Below are 22,345 nucleotides of genomic sequence, written 5' to 3' on the forward strand. Positions count from 1 at the left end.
CTTCTGTTGTTGGAAGTGGTTTTTTTTCTGTTTTTCTCTTTTGTCTGTTGTTTGCTTTTATATCCTGTGAGCTTAGATTCAGGTTTTCCTCAACTTAAGCTCACTCTGTGTTTTCCTGTAGCAGTTTTATGCTTTTAGGTCTTGTGTTTAGGGTTTAATGTATTTCGAGTTTGTGTTTGTGTATTGTATAACATCAATGTCTTATTTCATTCTTTTGTATGTGGCTATCCAATCTTTTCAGACTGCTCAATTGAACAGACTGCTGACTCCTCATCTCATCCTTTTTCCCCTTGGGGACACAGTCCCACTCATGCTGTCACCCAGACTGGAGTGCAGTGGTGAGATCTCAGCTCTCTGCCACCTCCGCCTCCTTGCTTCGAGTGATTCTCCTGCCTCATCTTCCCAAGTGGCTGGGATTGCTGCTGTGCACCACCACACCTGACTAATATCTTTTGTATTTTTACTAGAGATAGGATTTCACCATTTTGGCCAAGCTGGTCTGAAACTCCTGACCTCAAGAGGTCCACCCAACTCGGTCTCTGAAACTGCTGGAAGTACTGGTGTGAGCCACAGCACATGGCCTCATTGCATCTTCTAGGCATTCTTTGAAAAAGAATGTGTTGACTGCAGGTGTGTATTTAGATTCTCTTAAGTCCCTAGGTTGATGGATTCATTTTTATGCCACTACTGTAGTCTTTGGATGAGTGGAGGTGTTACATGTAATTTGAAATTGGGGAGTGTGTGGCCTCCAATTGAGTTTGTATTCCCTAGAATTGCTTTGCATATTCAGGTTCCTTGGGTCTTCAGTGGATCCATGTGAACATTTAGCCGTGTATTGTTAACATTTCATAAAACGTTTGTTTTACACTTCATGTCCAGAATTAGGGGTGCATTGGGACATTGTGATACTTGTTTGTATACCTTGAGTATGGATAAAATCAGGGAGTTTCCCATGCTTGTGACCACGTGTAAGTTTGATATCTTCGATGTGTGAACATTCAGTATCCTCCTTGGTAGCTACTTTGAAAACGGCATAACCATATTGTTAAGTATCATCGCCCTGCTTTGGAGTGGAATACCAGAATGTATTCCTCTCCTGTAACTCTCTGTGTACCTATTGCCAGTCCTTGAGGTCCTGTCCTCCACCTAGTCTGTGGTGACCACTACTGTATTTTCACCTTCAGTGAGTTAAAGTTTTCAGCTCCCACATGAGTGAGAACATGCAGGCTTGGTCTTTGTCTGCCTTTCTGATGTGATTGAACAGAATATCTGCAGGTGCAGCCATGTTGCTGGAAATGATAGGATTCCATGAATTTTGATGGCATAAAAGTATTCCATCCTGTCTGTGTACCAGAGATTCTTCATCCCTTCATCTGTGGTTGGACAGGTAGGCTGATTTCTTTTCTTGGCTTTTGAGCATAGGGCTGAATGCCACCTGGGATGACAGATAATCTCTTCCATGTCCTGATCATGTCCTCTGTGTATATACCTAGGAATAGAATTGCTGGAGAAAATGGTAGTTGTAGTTTTAGGATTTCAAGGAACATCCAAGTGGTTTCTTTAGTGTGCATACTAGTTTACCATTTCCCACCACATGTGGAGACAAGTGCCTCCTCCGGAAATCCACACCTTGATTGGATTGTGTTTTCATATGTTTCAACTTTTTTCTGGTAGCATCTGTTGCATGTAGAGTGAGATGGAATCTTGAGTGTGTTTTTTATTTTTGTGTGTGTGTGATAAGTGGTACTTGCTATGTTATTTTGAATTTGTTTTTAATTTGTTGTGTAGGACTGGGCAGAGGACCTGAAGACATGAGGTTGATGCACAGGTCAAAGAGAAGATTCTCACCATCACTTATGCACACAAAAGTGTAAGTGAAAATCACACTCAGATTTCATCTCACTCCAGTTAGAATGAATACTAGCAACATTTGATGGCAGTTTTGTTTCTGCAGTGTGTGTGTGTGTGTGTGTGTGTGTGGGTATATATATTCACCCCCACACACACAACCCAAGGGTGCAAGGGACATTTTGAAATATGTATGTGTAGTATCATGATCAAATCATCATATCTGGCATCTCTGTGACCTTCCATCATTATTATTTCTCTGTGGAGAGAATATTCAGAACCGTATTTTCCAGCTGATTTTGAAAAATATTCTAGATTCTGTTGACCCTAGTCACCTAGTCACCCTGCTGTGCAATAGAACACCAGAACAGATTCATTGTGTCTCCGTGTCACTCTGTACCTGTTACCAATATCTAAGTGTGGTTTTGATTTACATTTTGCTGTGGTTAGAGATGTTTGCCAAGTTATCATGAACTTGTTTCAATTTGATGTGTAAGACTGGGCAAAGAACCTGAAGACCTGAGAAGGATGCACGGGTAAAAGATTCTGAATCAACATTACTGATCCTCACAAGAAGTCAATCAAAACCACACTCAGATATCATCTCACTCTGGTGAGAATGAGCATTACAAAAATGGGACGGCAGTTTCATTGCCGTAGAGTAGGTGTGTATAACCAGCGGGTGCAAGGGACAATTTGATCTGTGTAAAGGTAGCATCATAATGAAGTTTCAGAGTCTGGCACCTCCGTGAGCTCCAGAGTTATGGTTTCTCTGTGGAGAGAACATTCACAACTGACCCCTGTAGGTGTTTTGAAAATTTTGGTTTTCTGTTCTTGCCTTTTGTTCATAATGGCCTATGGCTCTGTCCAGGTTTCTGGTAAGAGCATGTATGTGTGTTTTATGACTGTGTAGTGTTCCGTGGTGTGTATGTACCACATTTCCTTTCTCTGATCCACTTCTGATGGGCACCAAGGCTGATTCATGTCTTTACCATTGTGAGTTGTACTGCCGTGAACATAGGAGTGCATGTGAGTTTTGGATGGAAGGATTTTCCTTTTTATAGATCCTTAGGAGTGGGGTTGCAGCGTTGGGTGGTAGTTCTCTTTGAGGTTCTTTGAGAAATGTCCACACTGCTCCCCAGGGGATCTGAACTAGTTTGCATTTGCCCCAACAGTGGACCTGCATTTCTTTGCTCATCTGCCCCAGCAGCCTCTATTGTTGTGGACTGTGTGTCATAATTGCCATTCTGACCAGTGTAGATGGTATCTCAGTACGTTTCTGATTTGCATTTCTCTGATGATCAGTGAGATTGAACATGTTTTCATGCTCGTTATTTACTGGTACACCTCCTTTTAAGTGTTCATGTTCCTTGCCCTTTTATAACTTGTTGTTGTTGTTGTTTTTTCTGATTTTATTTGTTTAAGGTCTTTATGGTAAATCGCAGCTATTAGACGTTTTTCAGATGTGTAGTTGGGGAATGTTTTCCCTCATTCTATAGGCTGTGTGCTGACTCTGTGGTTGTTTCTTGTTCTGTGCAGCAGCTCTTTTGTGTTTTATGTCCCACTTATCAGTAATTGTTTTTGTTGCCGTTGCTTTTGGGGACTTGACATATAAATGCTTTGCCAAAGCCTCTGTCAAGAAGGGTATTTGCTAGATTCTCATATAGGATTTTTTTTTAATAGTTTCAGGTATTGGATTTTTATGTATTTACATATTTATTTACAGACCAAGTCTCACTCTCTCATACAGGCTGGAATGCAATGGAGTGATCTTGGCTCACTGCACCTTCCAGCTTCTGGGTTCAAGTGATTCTTCTGCCTCATTCTCCTGAGTAGCTGGGAGTACAGGCACGTGCCACCACGCCCAGCTAACTTTTGGTTTTTTCTTAGACATCGGCTTCACCATGTCGTCCAGGGTGGTCTCAAACTCCAGGACCTGAAGTCATCCGCCTGCTTCGACCTCCCAGTGTGCTTGGATTCCAGGAGTGAGCCACTGTGTCCAGCCCAGCGTTTTACTTTTCAATCTTTGATTCCTTTTGAGTTGCTTTCTGTACATGGTGAGACATAGGGGCCCAGTGTTATTTCTTCTACATCTAGCTAGGTCACTTATCTCAGCACCACTTGCTGATAGGGAGTCCTTTCTCCATTGCTTATTTTTGTTGATTTTTTTTCAAATATCGATGGTTTCAGGTGTGCAGGTTTATATCTGGGTCTTCTAATGTGTTCCACTGTTCTGTGGAACCGGGTCTCCAGCTTTTCAGTGAAAATGCCAATCCATTACCATGTCTGTCAGTGTTTTCTTGGAGTGTTTCCTTTGGTTTAATGTTTTAAAATACCTTTAGCAGCCTACATGTATGGATTTCTTTTCTAAAATAATGCACACTCTATGTTTTCTTGTAGGAGTTTTGTGGTTTCAGAATTGAGTTTTAGGTCTTTAATGTGTTTTGCATTGATTTTTGTGTTGCGTGACATAAGGGTCCTATTTCAGTGTTTTCTATGTGAATATTCAGTTTGCTCAAAATCATCTATTGAACAGGCTCTTTTTTTCCAAATGCATCTTTTTGGTGTTCTTTTGAAAAACGTGTTCACTATATGTAAATTGGGGTTGAATATTTGGTTTACTCATTCTGTCCACTTTCTTAGTTTATGCCAATAAAAGATTGTTTGGATAATTATAAAAGTTTGCGTTTTTCATTCATGGTTTTAACTTCTAAGTTTGTATTTTGTGACATAATTTCTATGTTTATTATAGACTAAAGGGTACAAATGCAGATTAGTTACTGTCTTTGGTATATTCCATGACACTGAGACTTGGGGTCCAAGCAACCTTATCATGCAGGCAGTGGGTGTACCCACCAGGTAGGTCTTCGGCACATACCTCATGCCTTCATCCTATTTCATCGGATAGTCACCAGTGTCTGTTGTTTTCACTTTTACGGTAGGGTGTATTCAATGTTAGCTCCACCTTATAAGCGAGAACATGTGGTATTTGGTGTTCTGTTTTTTCCTTATTTCTCTTTAGATAATGGCCTCCAGCTCCTTTCATGTTGCTGCCAAGGACATGATTTCCTTCTCTCTTTTTTTTTTTTATTGGCTGCCTAGTTTTTTGTGGTATATATGTACCACATTTTCCTTTTCTGATCCACTGTTGACGGGTACCTAGGCTGATTTCACGTGTTTGCCATTGTAAATACTGCTGCCATGACCATTTGTGTGCATGTGTGTTTTGGAGAGAAGGATTTCTTTTCCTCTGTGTATACCCCAGTGGTGGGATTGCTGGGTCAGATGGTAGTTCTAGTTCAAGTTCTTTGAGCAATCTCTCCAAAGTGCTTTCCATGGTGTCTGAACTACTTTGCATTTTCACCAAAAGTGGACCAGTGTCCTCTTTCTCTGCTGCCTCGTCAGTGTCTTTTTTTTTTTAACTACGTGATCCCCATTCTGACCAGCGTGAGATATATCTCATTGTTCTTTTGATTTATATTTCTCTGATAATTAGGTTGAGCATATTTTCAATTTGTTGGTTGCTCATCATCATCTTTTGAGAAGTCTGTGTTTATATCCATTGCCTATTAATTATGAGGGTGGTTTTGCTAATTGATTTGTGTAAGGTCTTTAAGGTAGATTCTGGATATTAGAACTTGGTCTGGTGCATAGTTTGGGAACATTTTCTCTCATCTTGTATGTCGTCTGTCTACTCTGTGGGTAATTTCTTGTGTTGTGTGGTGGCTCTTTAGTGTATTAGGTCCCACATGTCGATTATTGCTGTTGTTGCACTGTCATGTGGGGTGTTAGGCATATAAATGCTTTGTCAAAGCTGATGTCAAGAAGGGTATTTCCTAGGGTCTCTTGTAGGATTTTTGTACTTTGAGGTCTTCCATTTACATCTTTCATTCATCTGAGTGAACTTTGATACATGGTGAGAAGTAGATGCCTAGTGTTACTTACTCTTCTGCATATGGCTCGCCATTTATCCCAAGACTATTGAAAAGGGAGTTCTTTCCCCATTACTCATCATTGTGTATTTCATGCAGCATCAGGTGGTATGAGGTGTGTGGGATTACAGGTTCTCTGTTCTCTTCCACTCATCCATGTGGAAGCAGGTCTCCAGAATTTGAGTGCAATTTCACATCAGGGAGTGTCATGCATCCAATGTAGTTTGGATTTCTCAGAAGTTCTTCGGAAATGCAGGGCATTTCCTGGTCTCACATGAACTTCAGCATTGTTTATTTCTATGTCCTTAAAACCAATTAGCTCTCTAGTAAAGTTATACAATTAAAGAGTAGAGTGGGACATTTTAACCCATGCATATGTACCTTGTGTAATGATGAAAGCGAGGGATTGACTGACTATCTCTGTTACCTTGTGTAGTTATTATTTATTAGTTCTCTGTGGTTGCAATATTCAGAATCCCTTTTTTCAGCCTTTTTTGGAAAATATGGTAGCATACAGTTAACTCTAGACATCCTGCTGTGGAGTAGAACAGCTGAATTTATTCCTGTCATCTGAGTGTAACATGGCATCCATTTCCCAGTTCCTGTGCTGCCTCCCCAACCCCCAGGCTCTCTTCACTACTGTGGAATGTTCTACTAGGAGATAAAGTCATTTAGAGACAAAGTTGATCTCATTCTCACAGGCATGGAATCATGCCGTGTTTATTTCTCTCTTCCTGGCTCATTTCATGGAAGATCATGTCCTCCAGGTTTCTGTACATTGTTGCAGATGACATGGTTTCATGAATTTCTATGGCCGAGGAGGATTCCATTGTGTACCGCAGTTTCTTTATCCCTTTATCTGTGCATGAACAGGTAGGTTGATTGGATGCCTTTGCCATTGTGCATAGTGCTTCAGTTGCCATAAGAAGGCCGATATCTCTTCAACATAACAGATTTCATGCGCTTTCTGTGTGTAAGCAGTGGTGGCATTCCTAGGTGAATGGGTAGTTGTAAAATGTTTAAGGCACCTTCAACTGTTTTCCTTCGTGTGTATAGTAATGTACATTCCCACCAATAGTGTATAAAATCTCTTTTTCTGCACTTCTACATTGGCCACTGCCTGCGAATGTATGGTTTTTTTGTTGTTGTTGTTGTTTTTTTTTTTTGGTAAGTTTCATCCTAATTAGAGTGAGAGGTATCTGAGTGTGGTTTGCACTTGGACATGTGTGTGATGATTAGTGAAGCTGAGCAGCTTCTCTTTGACCTGTCAGTCAATTTCATGATTATTTTTCAGATGTGCCTGTTGAGGTTCTTTGCCCAGTTTTAGCTTGGGTATTAGATTTTGTTCATTTTCCCAGAGTAGTGTTACTTTCTCATACAGGTTAGATTGCAACCCCTTTCACAGATATGTTTCTGCTGAACTTTCTTTCAATGAGTAGGATGCCTTCTTTTTTTTTATTATTATTACACTTTATGTTCTAGGGTACATGTGCACAACGTGCAGGTTTGTTACATATGCATACATGTGCCACGTTGATGTGCTGCACCCATTAACTCATCATTTACATTAGGTATATCTCCTATTCTATCCCTCCCCCAACCCCCGGACCCACCACAGGCCCCAGTGTGTGATGTTCCCCTTCCTGTGTCCAAGTGTTCTCACTGTTCAATTCCCACCTATGAGTGAGAACATGCGGTGTTTGGTTTTCTGTTCTTGCGATAGTTTGCTGAGAATGATGGTTTCCAGCTTCATCCATGTCCCTACAAAGGACATGAACTCATCAGGATGCCTTCTTTAATGGTTCATTGTTTCTCTTTCCCATGCGGAAGCTCTCAAATGATGTATAGTCCCATGTGTTTGTATTTATATTTTTTAGCAGTGATTTTTGTGTCCCATCCAAAAAGAATAAAAAATAAGAAAGAAAAAGTAATGCCAAATCAATTGCATGGCCTAAGGTTTGCTGCCATAGATAATTTTTGCTTTTGTTTTCTTTCTTTTTTGCAAACTGCATGCATAGACACAAGTTTTGCTGCAATAAACTCCCACTTTTCTTATAGGAGCTTTGTGGCTCCAGGACTGGATTGAAGTGTTTATTTTGTGTTGATTTGGGGGTATCATATTTCAGACCCTGAAATGTTGATTTCTTTGACTTGTTTTTGTCTGATATACCACAATGGGGCTTGTATTCAAATTAAGCTGTGGGACATCCTTTAGATACTGGGTTCAAACAATTCTCTCCTTCCTTGATGTTCCCTTAGGGGAGAGGTGTCAGAAAGTCTGGGAAGATCCATAGTGGGAAAAGTTTATCTGTATTTCCTGGAGACTCATGGCCAGCTCCCTTGTGCACAAGACTTCTGGAGAAGGCCAGCCCTACCACTGGCATAAATACCTCCCATCTCCAGCCCTTCAGTAAACATTTAAGTGATTCATTCAATATTTACAACTTAAAAAAGTGGAGTAACCCAGTGGAACTTGAATTTAACTAGAATTTAAGTTTGAGAGTAACTGGTCAGTAGAACAAGTGACATAGATTGGGTGACATACTGTGGTTTTTCAGTGTTTTTTTGTTTGTTTTATTTTTTGTTTTCCTTAAACAGAGTTAGCAATAATTAATTTGAATAAAGAAGGAAAACATTAAACGGTTGGCAGGTGTAACGCGAACGGTATTCCTTGACTTGTTCAGCGATAGCCTCAATTTGACATGCTAGACGATGAATCCTAAAGACTGGTATTCGGTTACTGCACTGGAGTTACTGTTCTCATTCCAACAACTATAGAACATTCTGAATAGTGTTTTAAACTTTTATTTTAACAAAAGTTAAGAAAAAAAACCGTTACTTATACACTAAAGAAAATAAACATAAAATGGTTTCCCGCCTGACATGCAAAAGTCCCATGACCTGATCCTGGCCAGCAGGAGCAGCTGGTATTGAGGAGCAGGGTCAAGATATAGCTGAGCTGCCAGCCACCTAGATGTGGTTTCCTGGTGTCTCTGGTCTGGATGAAGGATGATGCAGAGCCGGTGTTCTGGCCAGCATCCCAATAGGGCCCCAGCCACTGCAGGATGTTTCCAGCCTACTGGGATTCGGGCTCCAGCTGACAGGACAGCTTGTAGCTGCAGGACAGAGGGGCAGCTGTGAGGCCACCATGAGCCACACATCGGGTCCCTTCTCATTGCCTGCCCAGCAGGTATCCTGGGTCCCCAGCAGTCCCCATGCAACAGGGCTTGATGCTGGTGGTGGAGTCATGGCCATAGGCTCTCTGCAGCTGTCCACAGGAGAGCCTCCTCTAGGCCAGGTGGGGTGGCTGACACCTGTACTGTCAGTACTTTGGGAGGCTGAGGTGGGTGGATTGCTTGAGGCCAGGAGTTTGAGACCAGCCTGGACATCATCGTGAAACCCCACCTGTACCAGAACAACCACTGGAGAACAACCGGACACGGTGTTGGATAGCAGTAGTGCCAGCTGCTTGGGAGGCTGAGGAAGGGCTTGAGCCCAGGAGGCAGATGTTGCAGTGAACAGAGATGGTGACAGTGCAGTGCAGCCTGGGCGACAGAGCCAGACCACGTTAAGAAAAAATGGAGAGCCTTCTCCCACCCTCTGCCCATGTGCCAGGCCCTCACCTCTCCTTTTCACTGAGCTGCTCCATTCTTGAGAAACAAGTGACAAATTTCTCCAGAGGCCGAAGCCTGTAATTCATGGCAGCCACTTGGAGCAGCTGCATTTCTTGCAGAACTCGGACCTCCTAGAGACAGAGGACAGGATGCTGACAGGGCCTGGGTGGAAGACACTGAGGGGACCTTTGGCAGGCAGGGAGAAGGGGCTGGTCCCTGGGGCCATTCTGTGAAGGGGTCCCATGCAGCCCCCAGCCTGTTCTCAGAGTTGGATGTGAACAGCCCCTCCTGCAGGAACTGGTGTTTGATTCCAGTGCCTTTCCCACTCTCTCCACTGGGATAGGTCTCCTCCTCCTCCTGTGTGTGTCAAACCCTCCCAGTAAACCTAAGATGTAGAGGATGGAGCCAGGGAGTGTCCTGCCCAGGGTGGACTGTGACGTCCACATCCCCAACCTCATCCAACGAGAATGCCCCAGCTGTTCACCTTCCTCCTCTTGTTGCTGTTGCCCTGGAAGTCAGATAGAGCCCATCAGAAAGGTCCCTGGCCCACAACAGCCCCCCCCCCCATCCCTTCCCATGCTGCACTACTGCCAGGGCCACCAGGGTTAGGGGATGTGCACATGACAGAACTTGAACCTGCCTCAGGCTCCGGGCTCTAGGGCAGTGGGCATGGGAGCTGAGGCTCAGGGACCTTCTGCCCCAACCCTCTGAGATGACAGACAGAGAAACTGAGGTCTCTCATAGAAAGAAAGTGCTCAGTGACCCTGGAATTGCCTGCCCTTGTAAAGGCTCAATTTCACCCTCCTATTATGGTACTACCCTAGGGAGAGGCTGAGTCCAGCTCAGCCCACAGCTCAGCATCGTTGCAGTCAGGTAGCTCTGCAGCTTCACCACTCAGGGATAGGGACTGGTGACTGCCATGGAGCCTCTGTCAGTCAGAGGTAATGAGATGGGCCTGGCACCCCCTCCCACAGGAGCAGCTGTGAGACTCTCAGGAGAGGAGGTTTTCCAAGGGCTGAGATCTAAGGGCTCCGTCCAGGCCCCTCTCCTCCCAAGCCTCAGGATCCTGGTTCCCAAGCAGCCTGCCCCAGGCTCACTTACATCCAGATCATCCGGGATGGCCGAATCCAACCTATGTAACTCAGTCAGAAAATCCCCCAGGAAGGGGACCACGCCCTGTGCCATGGAGGGGTGGGGAGGTGGGAGGGGTAGTGGTGATGAGTATTGACCCTGAGGTGCCTGCCCAAGGCCCTGTCCCATGAAATCCCATCAGCCCCTGTCTCCCAGAACCCCCCTTCCCAGGTCTCCCAGTTGTAGCAGCCAAAGACCCTCAGCTACCTTTCCCTATTCTCTGCCTCCTCTATTCCAGCTGACCTCCAAGTCTGGCAGTCACTCCTAGTTACCTCTATGGTGGGATTTTAACAAGTCACAAGGGCCTGTGGTCCCAGCCTTACCCTTCCCCACATCCACTCTGAGTTCTGCTTTCCCAGACCCTTGCTCTGGTCTCTCCAATGGAGGTTTTCCAGGCCCAGTGGCCATAGGAGGACAGGGCTGGGGAGGAAGCCCCCGCTGTCTTGATACGGAGGTCTCCAGCTGGTGGGGAAAAGAGCCCTGTCCTCTGATCCCCTGCGGTCCCTCCATGCCACAGTCTCACTTACCTTATTCTGCCTCCGCAGCCTCATCTGGGCTCTCTGGGGGTTCCTCTCCTGGGTGGCCACCTTAAAGCTCCCCGCCTGCCAGGTGTCAGGAACAGGGACAGTGAGGCTGTCTTCCCTTCCCCCAGTTATACCACAGCCACCCCACACTTGGAACCCCAGGGACTGGCGTGAGTCACCTGGCACAGTGTTCATACCACTGGCCAGCTCCACACTCCCTGTGTGTGTCACCCAATCATACAGCCAGGCCTCCCTGAGACTGTTTCCTCTTCTGTAAAGAGCCATGAAAACCACAGCTACCTCACAGGGCCTCCTGAGTACTGTTTCCTGTAGCTGTTGTCATTGTTCCCCCCCTCATCCCTCTGAGGAAGAACCATTCAGGAGCACCCTCCAATTGCTTTCTTTTCTCGAACCTCATTTCCACCCTGTGAGGCCCGCACTACAGGCTCAGCATCCCTTCATTTTCCAGATAAAGAAACAGAGACCAAGAGTGGGCAGTGACTCCCCAGGGCCCCAAAAGAGAGGGCACCTCCTCCCCTACTGGAGGCTCTGTCTCGGCTGCCTTCACCCCACATCCCAGCACCACCACCCATCAGGGTCTTGTTCTCTGGAGTCTCTGAGTGTCTAGGACTCCAGCCTTGCAGAGTCGTGATGGGAAACGGACAGGGCATTTTAGGAGACCTGGTTAAATGGCACCTGCGTATCTGAGCCCCACCGGAGTTTCTGCCACACAAACTGGGTTTGCGCCATGCCAAATCCACGATTTGGCCTCGTCAGTGATCCCCCAGGGGAGTTCCATGCACAGAACTCTCTCTTCCTCCACTCAGGATGTGGCCTCCTGAGGCGACATCTCTGACGGATATGGCAGGGTTTTCCAGAATCCTGGGTGGGGTGGCATGTTGCCTTCTCATTTGCATGGAGTTTCGGAGATCTGGTTGGGGAGGATCCCCTAGGAATGCATGGATCCCCCAGATACTTGTCATGAGCCTTTGTCACTGCTAATTGTTGAGAATCCTGTGACACGACCATTTTCAGATGTCTGTAAAGGGCAGAGCGGGGAGTCCCAGCAAGCACATACATGTGTCCTGAGTTTGCCCATTGGTACCCATAGCTGGGCAGTCTACTGGACTCCCTGGCACATGAGCTTCCTCTGTTGTTGTTTCCCCAGTGTGGGCTGCAGTCCCTGCCCATGGAGGTGCGCTGCAGACAGATGCAGCAGCAGAGGCCTGGCTTCCTGAGGAATTGCTGCCAGTTTGAGGAAGGAAGAAAGTCCCACCTACAATGACCACCCGCCAGCCTGGAGGAAGCTCCATGCCAGCAGCATTGACCAGCATGGGAGCCAGAGCGCTGCTAATGCTGCAGCTCATCACCCCCACTCAGAAGCCCAGCAGCCATTGCCACATCCCATTTCCAGGACCTCCTGTCCCCGTGCCCCCACGCGCCCACGGACCCACACACCTTTCCTCCTGTTTGCCCAAAGTAGGCATGGAGGGAATTTTTCAAGTGCACTTTTTGTAGGTAAGTCAAAACATTACAAAATAACCACTGCACACCAGGTCCAATGCCCTTCCAAACTCACTCTTTTCTCTGACCCTTAAACACTTGTGCTGCATCTCCCAGACTCCACTGTACCTTGATCAGCAGGTCCCTCTTCACTGCAGTGTCCTTTTTGCAGAGTTCTTTTAGATATTTTGTGCTCTTGCTATGGACAGAGGAAAGAAAAAAGGGTAAATTTGGGAATCACTGGGGAGATTTGTGAGTTCCAATCCCTTTTGTTTGAAAACTCAATGAATCTCAGCGTCCTGCATGAGAGTTTCCAGTGGGGTCATCTGATGACAAGGGCTCCAGAGGACCAGGGTGTGACTGTCATGCTCCTCCCCTGGCCCATCTCCACTTCACATGAGCCCCTGCGTGTTCACAGTTAGCTTCCAGCTGGACACAGTTCCACTGCTGGGTACAAACACCTGAAAGCCTCTAATAGGCTCCAGTCTGTTCCTGATGGTTAAAAAACCTTCCTCCTGAGTTAGAAATCCTTGCCTAGGAGTCCAGGGCAGCTTAGTGACCACACCCACTAGCCCATCCCTACCTCCACCGTCCCTGTTCTCCAAGGACCTTTCAGAGTCGTTGAGGGCACATGGGGAGACCTATGGGTCCCTAGGTCAACTCTGGTGCTCCCGTGGAGGGAGCTCCTCACCTGGACACTCCTGCCCACGTCTTGTGTAGCCGATGTATTGGGTTGCTGCGCAGAGCAGAGACGATGGCGTGCACTGAGGAGAAGTTGTTGAGGCGTAGGCACTCCTGGAGAGGGAAGAGTGAGCTGTGAGGTCCAGAGTTGGAGTCCGACCCACTTCAGCCTCAGCCCCCTCTTCTGAGATCTCCCTTCCTGAATGAAGCAGAGGCCCAGGGAGCCTCAGGAGGGTACACCTGGGGCTGAGTGAATGTCACTCATCTAGGAAGATTTCAGTTCAACCCAAGGAAGATCCCAGGTCAGAAGTGAGCAGCCACTACTGGGCCATGGGGGTCAAGGTCAGGGAAGCTCTGGGCAGAAGGGCTTAGGGGATGTGCAGGGCTCAGGCTAGAGATACAGATGCCAATCCTGAAAGCCGATGGCGGAGAAGAGGCAGTTCCCCATTTTGAGAGAGGGAATCCCAAGGCCCAACCATGGCTTACCCTGGCCACCTTGATCCAGTGCTCCACCACCCTGGCCCTGTCCTGGGCCCTCATGCTGTGGTCCCCGAGGCAGGAGGTGGTGACACAGTTGGTGAGCCTGTTGAAGTGTGCAATGGTGGCACAAACTGTGGGTGCCACGTGCTCACTCCCCTTCTGATGTCGTTGGCCCCAGATGGAGCCCATGCATTCGTAGAGTTCCACCTTCTTGAACAGCTCCTTTGGGGGAGGAGGAGAGTGTCACGGACACAGCACAGCCCAGCTCAGAGTCACCCAGAGTCCCAGGCAGGAAGTGAGCTCACAGTCATCCACAGTCTCTGGCATGAACAGAGCTGGAGCTGAGAAAGCTTTAAAATATGCTCCAGACCTGTGGGAGTCCCTGCATTTGGTTTTCTGCCCACCGAGGGCCCTGAATGCATCATGGCCCAGAACCCAACAAGGGTGGAAAGTGAGAGTGACGTTTTCTTCCAGGCCATTCTCACTCCAAGAACTAGAAGGTGGCTCAGGCCTGCCCATCCTGAGGCCTCTACTTCCTCCCATCCCAATCAGCCCTCTACTCTTTTTCTCCATACCGGTGCAGTTTCCTTGCAGCAACTGCAACCTTGGGCTCTGTTTGGGTGTCTGCCATAGAATCTAATATGCATGAGATACCTAATAAGTGCTGAGGGTAGTGAGGCTCCTGAGCAGCTGGGTGAGTGACCCATGGCCCTGCCTGCCCCTCACTGATCACCTGCCCTGTCCTGCTTTCTGTCCATCCCCTGTCATTCAGTCTGCACAGTGACTCTGTGCAGCTGGCACGGGTGATTTCCCATCTCTGCTGTCCACATGCAGACAGGGAAGGCTTGTGGGTGAGGAAACTCATCCAGATCCCATTGTTGGTAAGAAGTGGGGCTGAAACTGGACCCAGGGCATTGGCTGCTCTTCAGGGAGAGGCTGGTCTGAGACAGCTGGTGCCAGACGCACAGCCTGCAAAGCCCAGCTGCTCACCGCATCTATGAGGGTCAGCTGCTCTGCCAGCAGCCTGGGAGGGAAGGTGGTGATGTCAGGCCGCTCCTCAGTGTGTTGTCTCTTGACGGTCCGGGGACAGGGACAGGGGGCTGACTGTGTCTTCAGCACTGTTCCTGGAGGGGGCCCTTCCCCTGGTGCTGGTGCTGGTGTTGAATGTCGATATCCTTGTGCATCCAGGGCTACAGGTGACTCTGGCTCCAGAGCAGGCCACAGTTCCGCCAGCAGTGGTGGTGCTGGCTCCAGGGCCAGCATTGTTAATGCGTCTTGCCCAGGAGGTGGAGCAGGATCTGGAAAGGGAGAAAAGGTCACCATTCCAGTCACTCCTCACTGGGATTTCCAAGTATAGAAATGACTGGATGGAATTTAAGGGAATTGTACCCCGAAAACACCAGCCCTGGAAAGTCTTCTCACCATCTGGCTTGGCCTCCTTGGGCTCCGGAAGCACTAACTGGCCTAGGACAATTTCCTGATGGTCCTCCAAGCCCAGTCCAGGCCAGGTGAAGGTCCTGAAGGCCAGCTTTATCCAGAAAGATGACCGTTGCAGGGCCTGGCAGCAAACTGAAGTGTTTTCAGGGGGCCAGGTGAACAAAATGGAGCCGGTGGTGCTGGTGATGGAGTGGACATCTGAGTCAGAGGCCTGGCCTTCTCCCACAGAATCCTCCAGGGCACCCTTATGTGGTTCTGGGTCCCTGGCCTCTTGCTGCCTGTGTAGAGGACAGCCCCACCCTACCCCAAGCCATCAGTGCTGTCCTGGAAGGGGCAGACTTGGCCATGTAGCAGGGCTGTACAGACTCTTCTGCACCCCAGCGTCCCACTGACATTCTCTTCCCAATGGCCCTGGAGCACAGCACTGTGCACCTGGGCACTCAAGACTGCAGCTGCAGGCAGATTTGTGAGCAGCTTGCTCATCAAAGCTCCAGCTCTTGTTCCCCTGGTCCTGGGGTGAGGAGGGTAGGGGCAGATGTTGGGTGGAGGAGGAAAGGGAGAGCTGGGAAGGCACGGTGCTGGGGATGGGTCTCTCAGTGGCCAGTTGTGACCCCAACCTCACCTCTCCCTTGCAAGGGACCTAAGTCTCCATTTAAAGAACTCACTATTTGCCTCGTTCAGGGGAAGTCCCCAGATGTCAGCCTTGTTTTGGGAATTACAAGACATATGAACCCCAGGGCTCCTTTAGTCTCTCCCCAGCCAGAGTCCACATATTTCCCCCCATGTTTTGTGGGTGAAGAGGCCCTTCAGAACCCTAAGTCCCCCCAGTTGTTACTTGTTGGGCTCCATCATTCTAGTCAGGATCTGGGAGGATGCCTCCATATGTAGAGGAGGCCATGAGGGTTTCCCTTCTAACATTCTGTAGATACCATTTGTTTATTGTGTCTACTGTGAGCACCTGACTCTGAGTAGAATTGAGGCCCAGGGATTGTCATCTGCCTTGTTTATGAAATTATGCCAAGTCACAAGAAGAACGATGCACAAATGAAGTGTTTTGTATGTATGTGTTGAATGAGTGAACCCCAACCATTGCAGAAACTCAGTGAGCCACTCCTGATATCTGTGTGGGCCTGTGGCTCCTTTTTCAGCATGAAGGGACCACTCTTCTGTCTGTATCAAGGAGAAAGTCCAGCCAGAAAGAAATTCAGACATCGTTTACTAATGCCATTGCAGACTTGCTTTCTATGTGCCTTTCCAAACAGGAAGAGAGATGGGCCATTGTGGCAGAATGCTGAGAGCTGCTTCAGTGAGGGGGAAGAGAAAAGTAATAAACATGAATCACAGCACCCACAGCAGATTGTCCAGAGTTTTAGGCTCTAGGGACCCCTTTGTTTGCTGTGTCTTAGATCATTCAGTCCCTACAAGAACCTGTGAGGTTCATCTTCTCATTACTCCCTGTTCCAGAGGAGCCAACTGAGGCTCCAAGAGGTGCATCTTCAAGACACAGCCAGTAGGGGACAGAGGCACCTCCGTGCCTTGGAGGGGATGGACACTCACCTTCTAACCAGTAGTTCCAAAAAGTGTGGCACGGTGATAAAGTCCCAGGAGGGACCCAGGCAGGTGGCATAGGAGGAGATGGGTTTAGTTAGAAAGGCTGGAACCAGGGACTCCAACAGCTTCTCCCTTGTGCAGGGCTGGAAAGTTGGCATCCTGCAGATCTCATTTTCATACTAGGGGGACAAGGAGGGACATGAGAGTCAGTGGTAACACCATGAACCACTAGAGGATCGGGATCTGGAACTCACACCAAGAAACATCAACCCTTCAGGGACTTGTGCATGTGGAGAACCTGGTTGCCCATGGTGAAAAGGGTTCTAGGCTTTCAAGGTAAAATTGAATGTGAGGATGGGGAAGGATAAAATGATTCATGCCTTCAAGGCATCAGCATGGTGAATGTGAGCTGTGGGGCAACAGCACCCTCTGTATCAACAGCCTGCATGAAGAGCATCATCCCTGCAATCCTCAAAAATCACCCTCATGGTGGAGAAGGGGAGACGCGGGCTTTTGGATGTCAGATGCTTGCTCAGCAGCACCCGGGTCAGAAGAGAGCACCTTCCACAGGGAGGACTGGATGAAATTCCCTCTAGGCCACCTGAGGCTTTGCTTCTTATATGGAAGGGAAGGGTCTGGGGAGGTCTCATCCCCTCCTTATTTTAGTGACAGCACACCGGACAAGATGCTCTAGAAGAACCCTTTGACTTAAAGGGATATGATTGTTTTTGTTCTTTAACATGAATGTGAGTCTGGAGAAACAGCTACAGCCATCCCAGCCCTGGCCAAGGGGAAAATGCCGGAAGACTCCAGGATGAGAGGAAGCGCATCCCAAGGCCCAGTATCTGCCAGACAACTCATGTAAGAGAATACGCAGGCAGGTATTGAAACTGGGAAAGGTTACATAAATGTATGGTTTAAAGTGGAAATGAAACAAGGTGATTCTCTCTGCCACACAGACAGCAGATTGACAAAAAGTTAAGAACATGTTAGTATTCAGGGGAGGTTGTGTTCAAAGAAGCAGCTACGTTCAGAGGCTGCTGGTGACCCTGTGAGCAGCTGGAGCCCTTTTGGAATGTCAACTGGCTACACCTGTTGAAACTTGCTATCTGCACATCCTTTCACCCAGATTTCCCTTTCCCAGCTGTGTGTTTTCCGCAGGGGATCTGTGTATTTTATGGGTTGAATTGTGTCCCCTCTCCCAAATGTAACTGTTTCTATTCTCAACCCCAGAGACTCAGAATGTGACTGTGTTTGGACACAGAGTTCTCCAAGAGGTAATTCAGGAGAAGTGAGTTCATTAGGGTGGCCCCTAATTTAATATTCTTGGGGTTCTTACAAGGAGATGTGGTCGGTACACAGAGAAGTGCAAGAGAAGACCCTGTGCTGACTGAGATAGAAATCAGCCATCTCCAAGGCAAGGAAAGAGGCCCAGAGAAACCACCCCAGATTGACAGCTTGACATTGGGCTTCCTGTCTCCAGAATTGTGAGGAACCAGATTTCTGTGGTTAAGCCCTTCAGTCAGCGTGGCATATTATAGCAGCCCTGGCAAACTGCTCCAGCCTATTAGGACACACATAGGATTATGCTCCCTGCAGAAAGGCAGCCTAGAAAGGAAATTTAGTCACGACAGGCTCCACCGGCACTGAGAAGCTGACCCGCTTTGGAACATGGCCTCCCTTAAGGAATATTACAGTGACATGCGAGGGTGCAGCTCCTGCCTGGTGGGTCTGCAGGGATGAGTTCTCTGAGATGACACTTTAAACACAGATTCATAGAGTAGCTTCACCTTCTTTTGTTGCAATCACCACCCCGCCCGAACTTGTTTGTGTAAAAGTGTTGAGTTTTAAGTCCTGGAGGAGGTCTGGCAGAGGAGGGGTGCTGCCTGTTGCCAGAGATACACTTAAGGTGGGGGTTAAAATGATAACAGTATGAGTATGTTGCTACAGTGTTACCATTGTACTCAATTCTTGTAGCAACATGCTGAGATACTCCTGGCATAGCATCAAGTGAAAACAGAAGGATTTTCTCTGATCTTCCTCTGATAGGTGAAAGGGACTTTGCCTGTAACCAAGTTGCCACTGGGGACTAATGGCAGCCAGATTCCTTTGGGAGAGGACAGTGGCTCACTCAAGTGTGAAAGCCCTAGGACAGAGCCTAGGGAGTCCCCATATTTGTGTTTGAGTCCTGGGCCCACCCTGGTTTTCTGGAGTCCCTGTCTGTGGAGACCCTTCTGTGTCCAGTCTCACCCCAGACCAGCACTGGCCGTGGTTGGTAGCAGGGGGCCCCTGCCCTTCTTTGAAGAAGATGGAGAAATGGAATCCATCCAACAGCTCCTGCTTGATCTGCTGTGTGGAGCTCTGCAAAGAGAGTGAGCCAAACGAAGAGGTGTCAGTGGCTTGCCTGGTTGACCTCATAGTGGGACACCCCCATTAGAACTCCTCCCTGGCGCCCCCTTCCCCAACAGGATTTGGCACATTGGAGCATCTGCATAGACCTCCAGCCAGAGGAGCTTGAGGTCTCCGGCAGATGAAGCTTGAGGTCTTGGGATTCAGATCTGAGCAGACAAACTGTGTCCTCGACACTCACCTTCCCATCCTGAAGGCATGGTCTGGGCTGTGAAACTGACATACTGACCAGGCTCCCAATCCCGGACAACCTACCTGCTCCTGTCCAGGGAGGGCCTCTCTTCTCCTGTTTCCCCAAACACATGGGGAGGGGCTCAGCACTGCCCTAATGGGCACATTTGAGGCCTGGCCTGGATGGGCCTGCCCTGGGCCCTGTGTTACCTGTGGGTGCCTTCTGGCAAAGGGCCAGAGGCGTCGAGGGTGAGGGTTGTACCAATGTCTATATTCTCGAGAAACAGTCTCATTTTGGCCTCTTCTGCAACGAGGACGTCGGCAGCATGTCGGGACACAGCAAGAGAACATGTTGCTCTCTCGAGTGTCGACTGCCAACTGAGCTGGAAATGGGGCTGTGTGTATAATATGGGTGCCTGGTTACCAGAATTCTAAGTTCTGTTGGGGTCTGTCAGTAAGGAAGTGAGGTCACATCTTGTAGGTTCCATCCTGTAACCTCCTCTTTTCCATAAGACCTACTCAAAGGCCCCACTGGGCTTCTGGCCGCTCAGCCTCCCCCATCAACTTCTTACCTTTTACCATTATGCGAAAGTGTGCCCCTTCAGCACGTTGGGAAGACCTGGATGTATCCAGGGTCCCAGGTTTGAGGAGACAGTTCTGGGTCAAACAACCTTTATCTTAGCAGTTGTGAGACCCTAGAGAAGTCCTTTGGTGTTTTGGGGCCTCCCCAGCATGCACAATGGGGATTACGCCAGCATCTCCCTCCTAGGGAACTCATGAGGCGTGTTTGAGATAGATTTATAAAACTCATGGTGTGGTGTTCCCTGTAGATATTGCACACACTTACAGATGCAGGAAATTCAAAAAGGAGTGAGAAGTAGCATGGAATAGAATTCCAGTGGGCGTGGGGTTCACAGTGTGATCTCACGAGAAGACACTTTTGCTCTGGGCCTCCTCTTTCATGCCGCACCGGTAGAGGTTGAGATTAAATGAAATTCAGACATCCTCCTCCTCTGACATTGCACCTTCCAGTGCCTTCCCATTTTATTTAGACCCAGACACTGTGCCTCATCTCAGCCTAAGGTGGGCAGCATGCACAAAGACACCACTGAGGGGTTAGTGACTCCCTTCTGAATGATGGAGTATGACTCAGGTGATGGAATCGCACTTCTGGGCTAGTTCAGGATGTTACAACAAAGAGCCATAGCCTGGGGATCTGATCAAAAACAGAATTATGTTTCTCCCAGTTCTGGAGGCTGGAAGTTGGATATCAGGGTACCAGCCTGGTTGGCCTTAGTGAAGTCTCCCATCCCATTCACTGAGCTTTTACAGTGCTGTCCTTTCCTTGGAGGACGGCTCAACTTTAGGAGCATGGGTAGACTTCCATTCAAAGCCCAGCTCCCACTTGTAGCTTGGTGATCTTGAGGAAGTCATAGAACATCCCTGTGCCTGTTTTCTCCTGTGAGAAATGGCATTAGTGAGAATTGCTTCCCTTTTTAATCACAGAAAATAAAGCATGCAAAGAAGTTAACTTGGTGCCATTGGGTGGCGAGTGAGATCCCAGCAAACCGGAGACATCAGCTTGCCCACATCAGTGATGACGACTGCGGAGAGTGGGTGAGGCTGGGGCAGGAATCAGGCCAGCCTGCCAGAGCCCAGGAACAGGTGAAGGGTAAGAGTGAGCTCCTCACCCTGAATTCTCAGGGGACAGAGACATGCAGGGGCTGTGGGGAGCACAATCATCAGGGCTGCTCTCGTTCCCCTGGTTCCCTCCGTATCTGTTGTGGTCCCAGAGCCCCTCTCCCTGTGTTTCCTCTCTGCCCTGCTTTCTTCCTGGCTGCCCTCCCAGGACTCATTTTTGGCCCTGATCAGGTAGAGTCTTGAGGTAACTATAGGTCTATTAGTAACTCCTCTGAGGTTCAACCCACCTTTTGTTGAGACCTCTGAGCTTAGTCAGAGACCTCCTCCTGCTGGGACCTGAGAGAGGGCTGGAGGGAGCTGACAGTGCAATGGCAGTTTTTCCTGGGGCTGCCGCTCCAGGGCCCAGTGGCAGGTATCTGCTGAAGTGGAGCTTTCTTTTGGGTCTCTGGGGTTCTGAGGTGTGATTTTCCCTCTGAAGACAGGCGGAGCCCCTGGTGGGTGCCTTCGCCTCAGAAATGGGTCCCCCTGAGCTGGGAGCTGTGCTCTAGCCTCAGTGTGCTAGGACACCTCTCACCTGGCCCTGCCCATTCTGGCTTCTGAAGCCCACAGAGAGGGTCTGTAGAAATTGCTAGATACGAAAGGGCTACAAATAAGTCACAGGAAGTGTATTTACGTAACTCAGTGGTTTTCAACCATTACTATACTTTTATTCAGCAGAGGAGATATTTTAAAATGTGAATACCATGTGTTACCCTGCGGAGATTTGGATTTATTTGATGGGGCAGATGACAGGCATCTTTGGTTTTTTGTTTGCTTGTTTGATTGTAACAGGATCTTGTGCTGTGGCCCAGGTTGTAGTGCAGTGGCATGATCATGGGCACTGCAACCTTGACCTCTCAGGCTCAAGGAATCCTCCCTTCTCAGCCTCCCAATTGGGTGGGACTATGGGCATATACCACCATGCCATGCTAATTTTTGTGTTTTGTAGAGACAGGGTCTCACTATTCCACCCAGGCTGTCCTTAAAGTCCTAACCTCAAGCTGTACTCCTGCCTCTGCCTCCCACAATGCTGAATTTACAGACGTGAGCTACTGTGCCTGGGCCTGTATCTTTTAAGAGCTGCACCCAAGCAAAGAAGGCTTTGCTTGTAGAAGTCTTGTGGAACCCTGTTGAGGCTGCATCTTCTTCACAGCCATCAGATTGTTTCCTGAGGTATCTGCTTAGCAGTGCACAGGCTATTTACATGGAGGGCTTTGGGGAGCTGTGGGGTTTGGGTTTGGCTGGGGCATGAGTGTTGGCTGTGGGATTGTCACAACCTGGTCCTATGGGACACCCAGTCTGGGATCCTTCTTCCCAGACCACCATCCTGCCTGTCACCACTCCTATGGCAGGTCCACAGCTGCTTGCTGGAAGGGTGTTGGGA

At 48.2% G+C, this 22,345-nt stretch overlaps 2 protein-coding genes and 1 long non-coding RNA gene across 5 annotated transcripts in view; 1 reads left to right on the forward strand and 2 right to left on the reverse strand.

The window, feature by feature from the left end:
• Window positions 1-22,345, reverse strand: part of LOC105465821 (phosphatidylinositol 3,4,5-trisphosphate 3-phosphatase TPTE2-like) — a 384,743-nt gene that overhangs the window by 167,516 nt on the left and 194,882 nt on the right.
• Window positions 8,627-19,632, reverse strand: LOC139358650 (ral-GDS-related protein-like). 3 transcript variants are annotated; one of them, XM_071079884.1, is made up of 13 exons: window positions 19,492-19,632; window positions 18,952-19,062; window positions 16,708-16,880; window positions 15,136-15,329; window positions 14,704-15,011; window positions 13,720-13,935; window positions 13,244-13,347; window positions 12,682-12,751; window positions 11,053-11,127; window positions 10,496-10,570; window positions 9,879-9,902; window positions 9,404-9,525; window positions 8,761-8,896 (listed from the first exon to the last, which is right to left on the reverse strand). In XM_071079884.1, the coding sequence occupies exons 1-13, from the start codon at window positions 19,630-19,632 to the stop codon at window positions 8,857-8,859; spliced, it is 1,653 nt and encodes a 550-aa protein (XP_070935985.1). In that variant the 3' UTR covers window positions 8,761-8,856. The 3 variants fall into 3 exon arrangements, with proteins under 3 accessions (XP_070935986.1, XP_070935985.1, XP_070935987.1); XM_071079885.1 differs by lacking the exons at window positions 16,708-16,880; window positions 18,952-19,062; window positions 19,492-19,632 and adding exons at window positions 9,095-9,185; window positions 15,455-15,633 and having other exon boundaries at window positions 8,627-8,896; XM_071079886.1 differs by lacking the exons at window positions 16,708-16,880; window positions 18,952-19,062; window positions 19,492-19,632 and adding an exon at window positions 15,455-15,633.
• Window positions 16,779-22,096, forward strand: LOC139358653 (uncharacterized). The gene is made up of 3 exons (XR_011613837.1): window positions 16,779-17,582; window positions 20,788-20,953; window positions 22,004-22,096. It is a non-coding gene; the product is annotated as an uncharacterized lncRNA (long non-coding RNA).

This window comes from Macaca nemestrina, chromosome 15 (assembly GCF_043159975.1).
Source record: "Macaca nemestrina isolate mMacNem1 chromosome 15, mMacNem.hap1, whole genome shotgun sequence".
In the NCBI taxonomy this organism is placed as follows: Eukaryota; Metazoa; Chordata; class Mammalia; order Primates; family Cercopithecidae; genus Macaca; species Macaca nemestrina.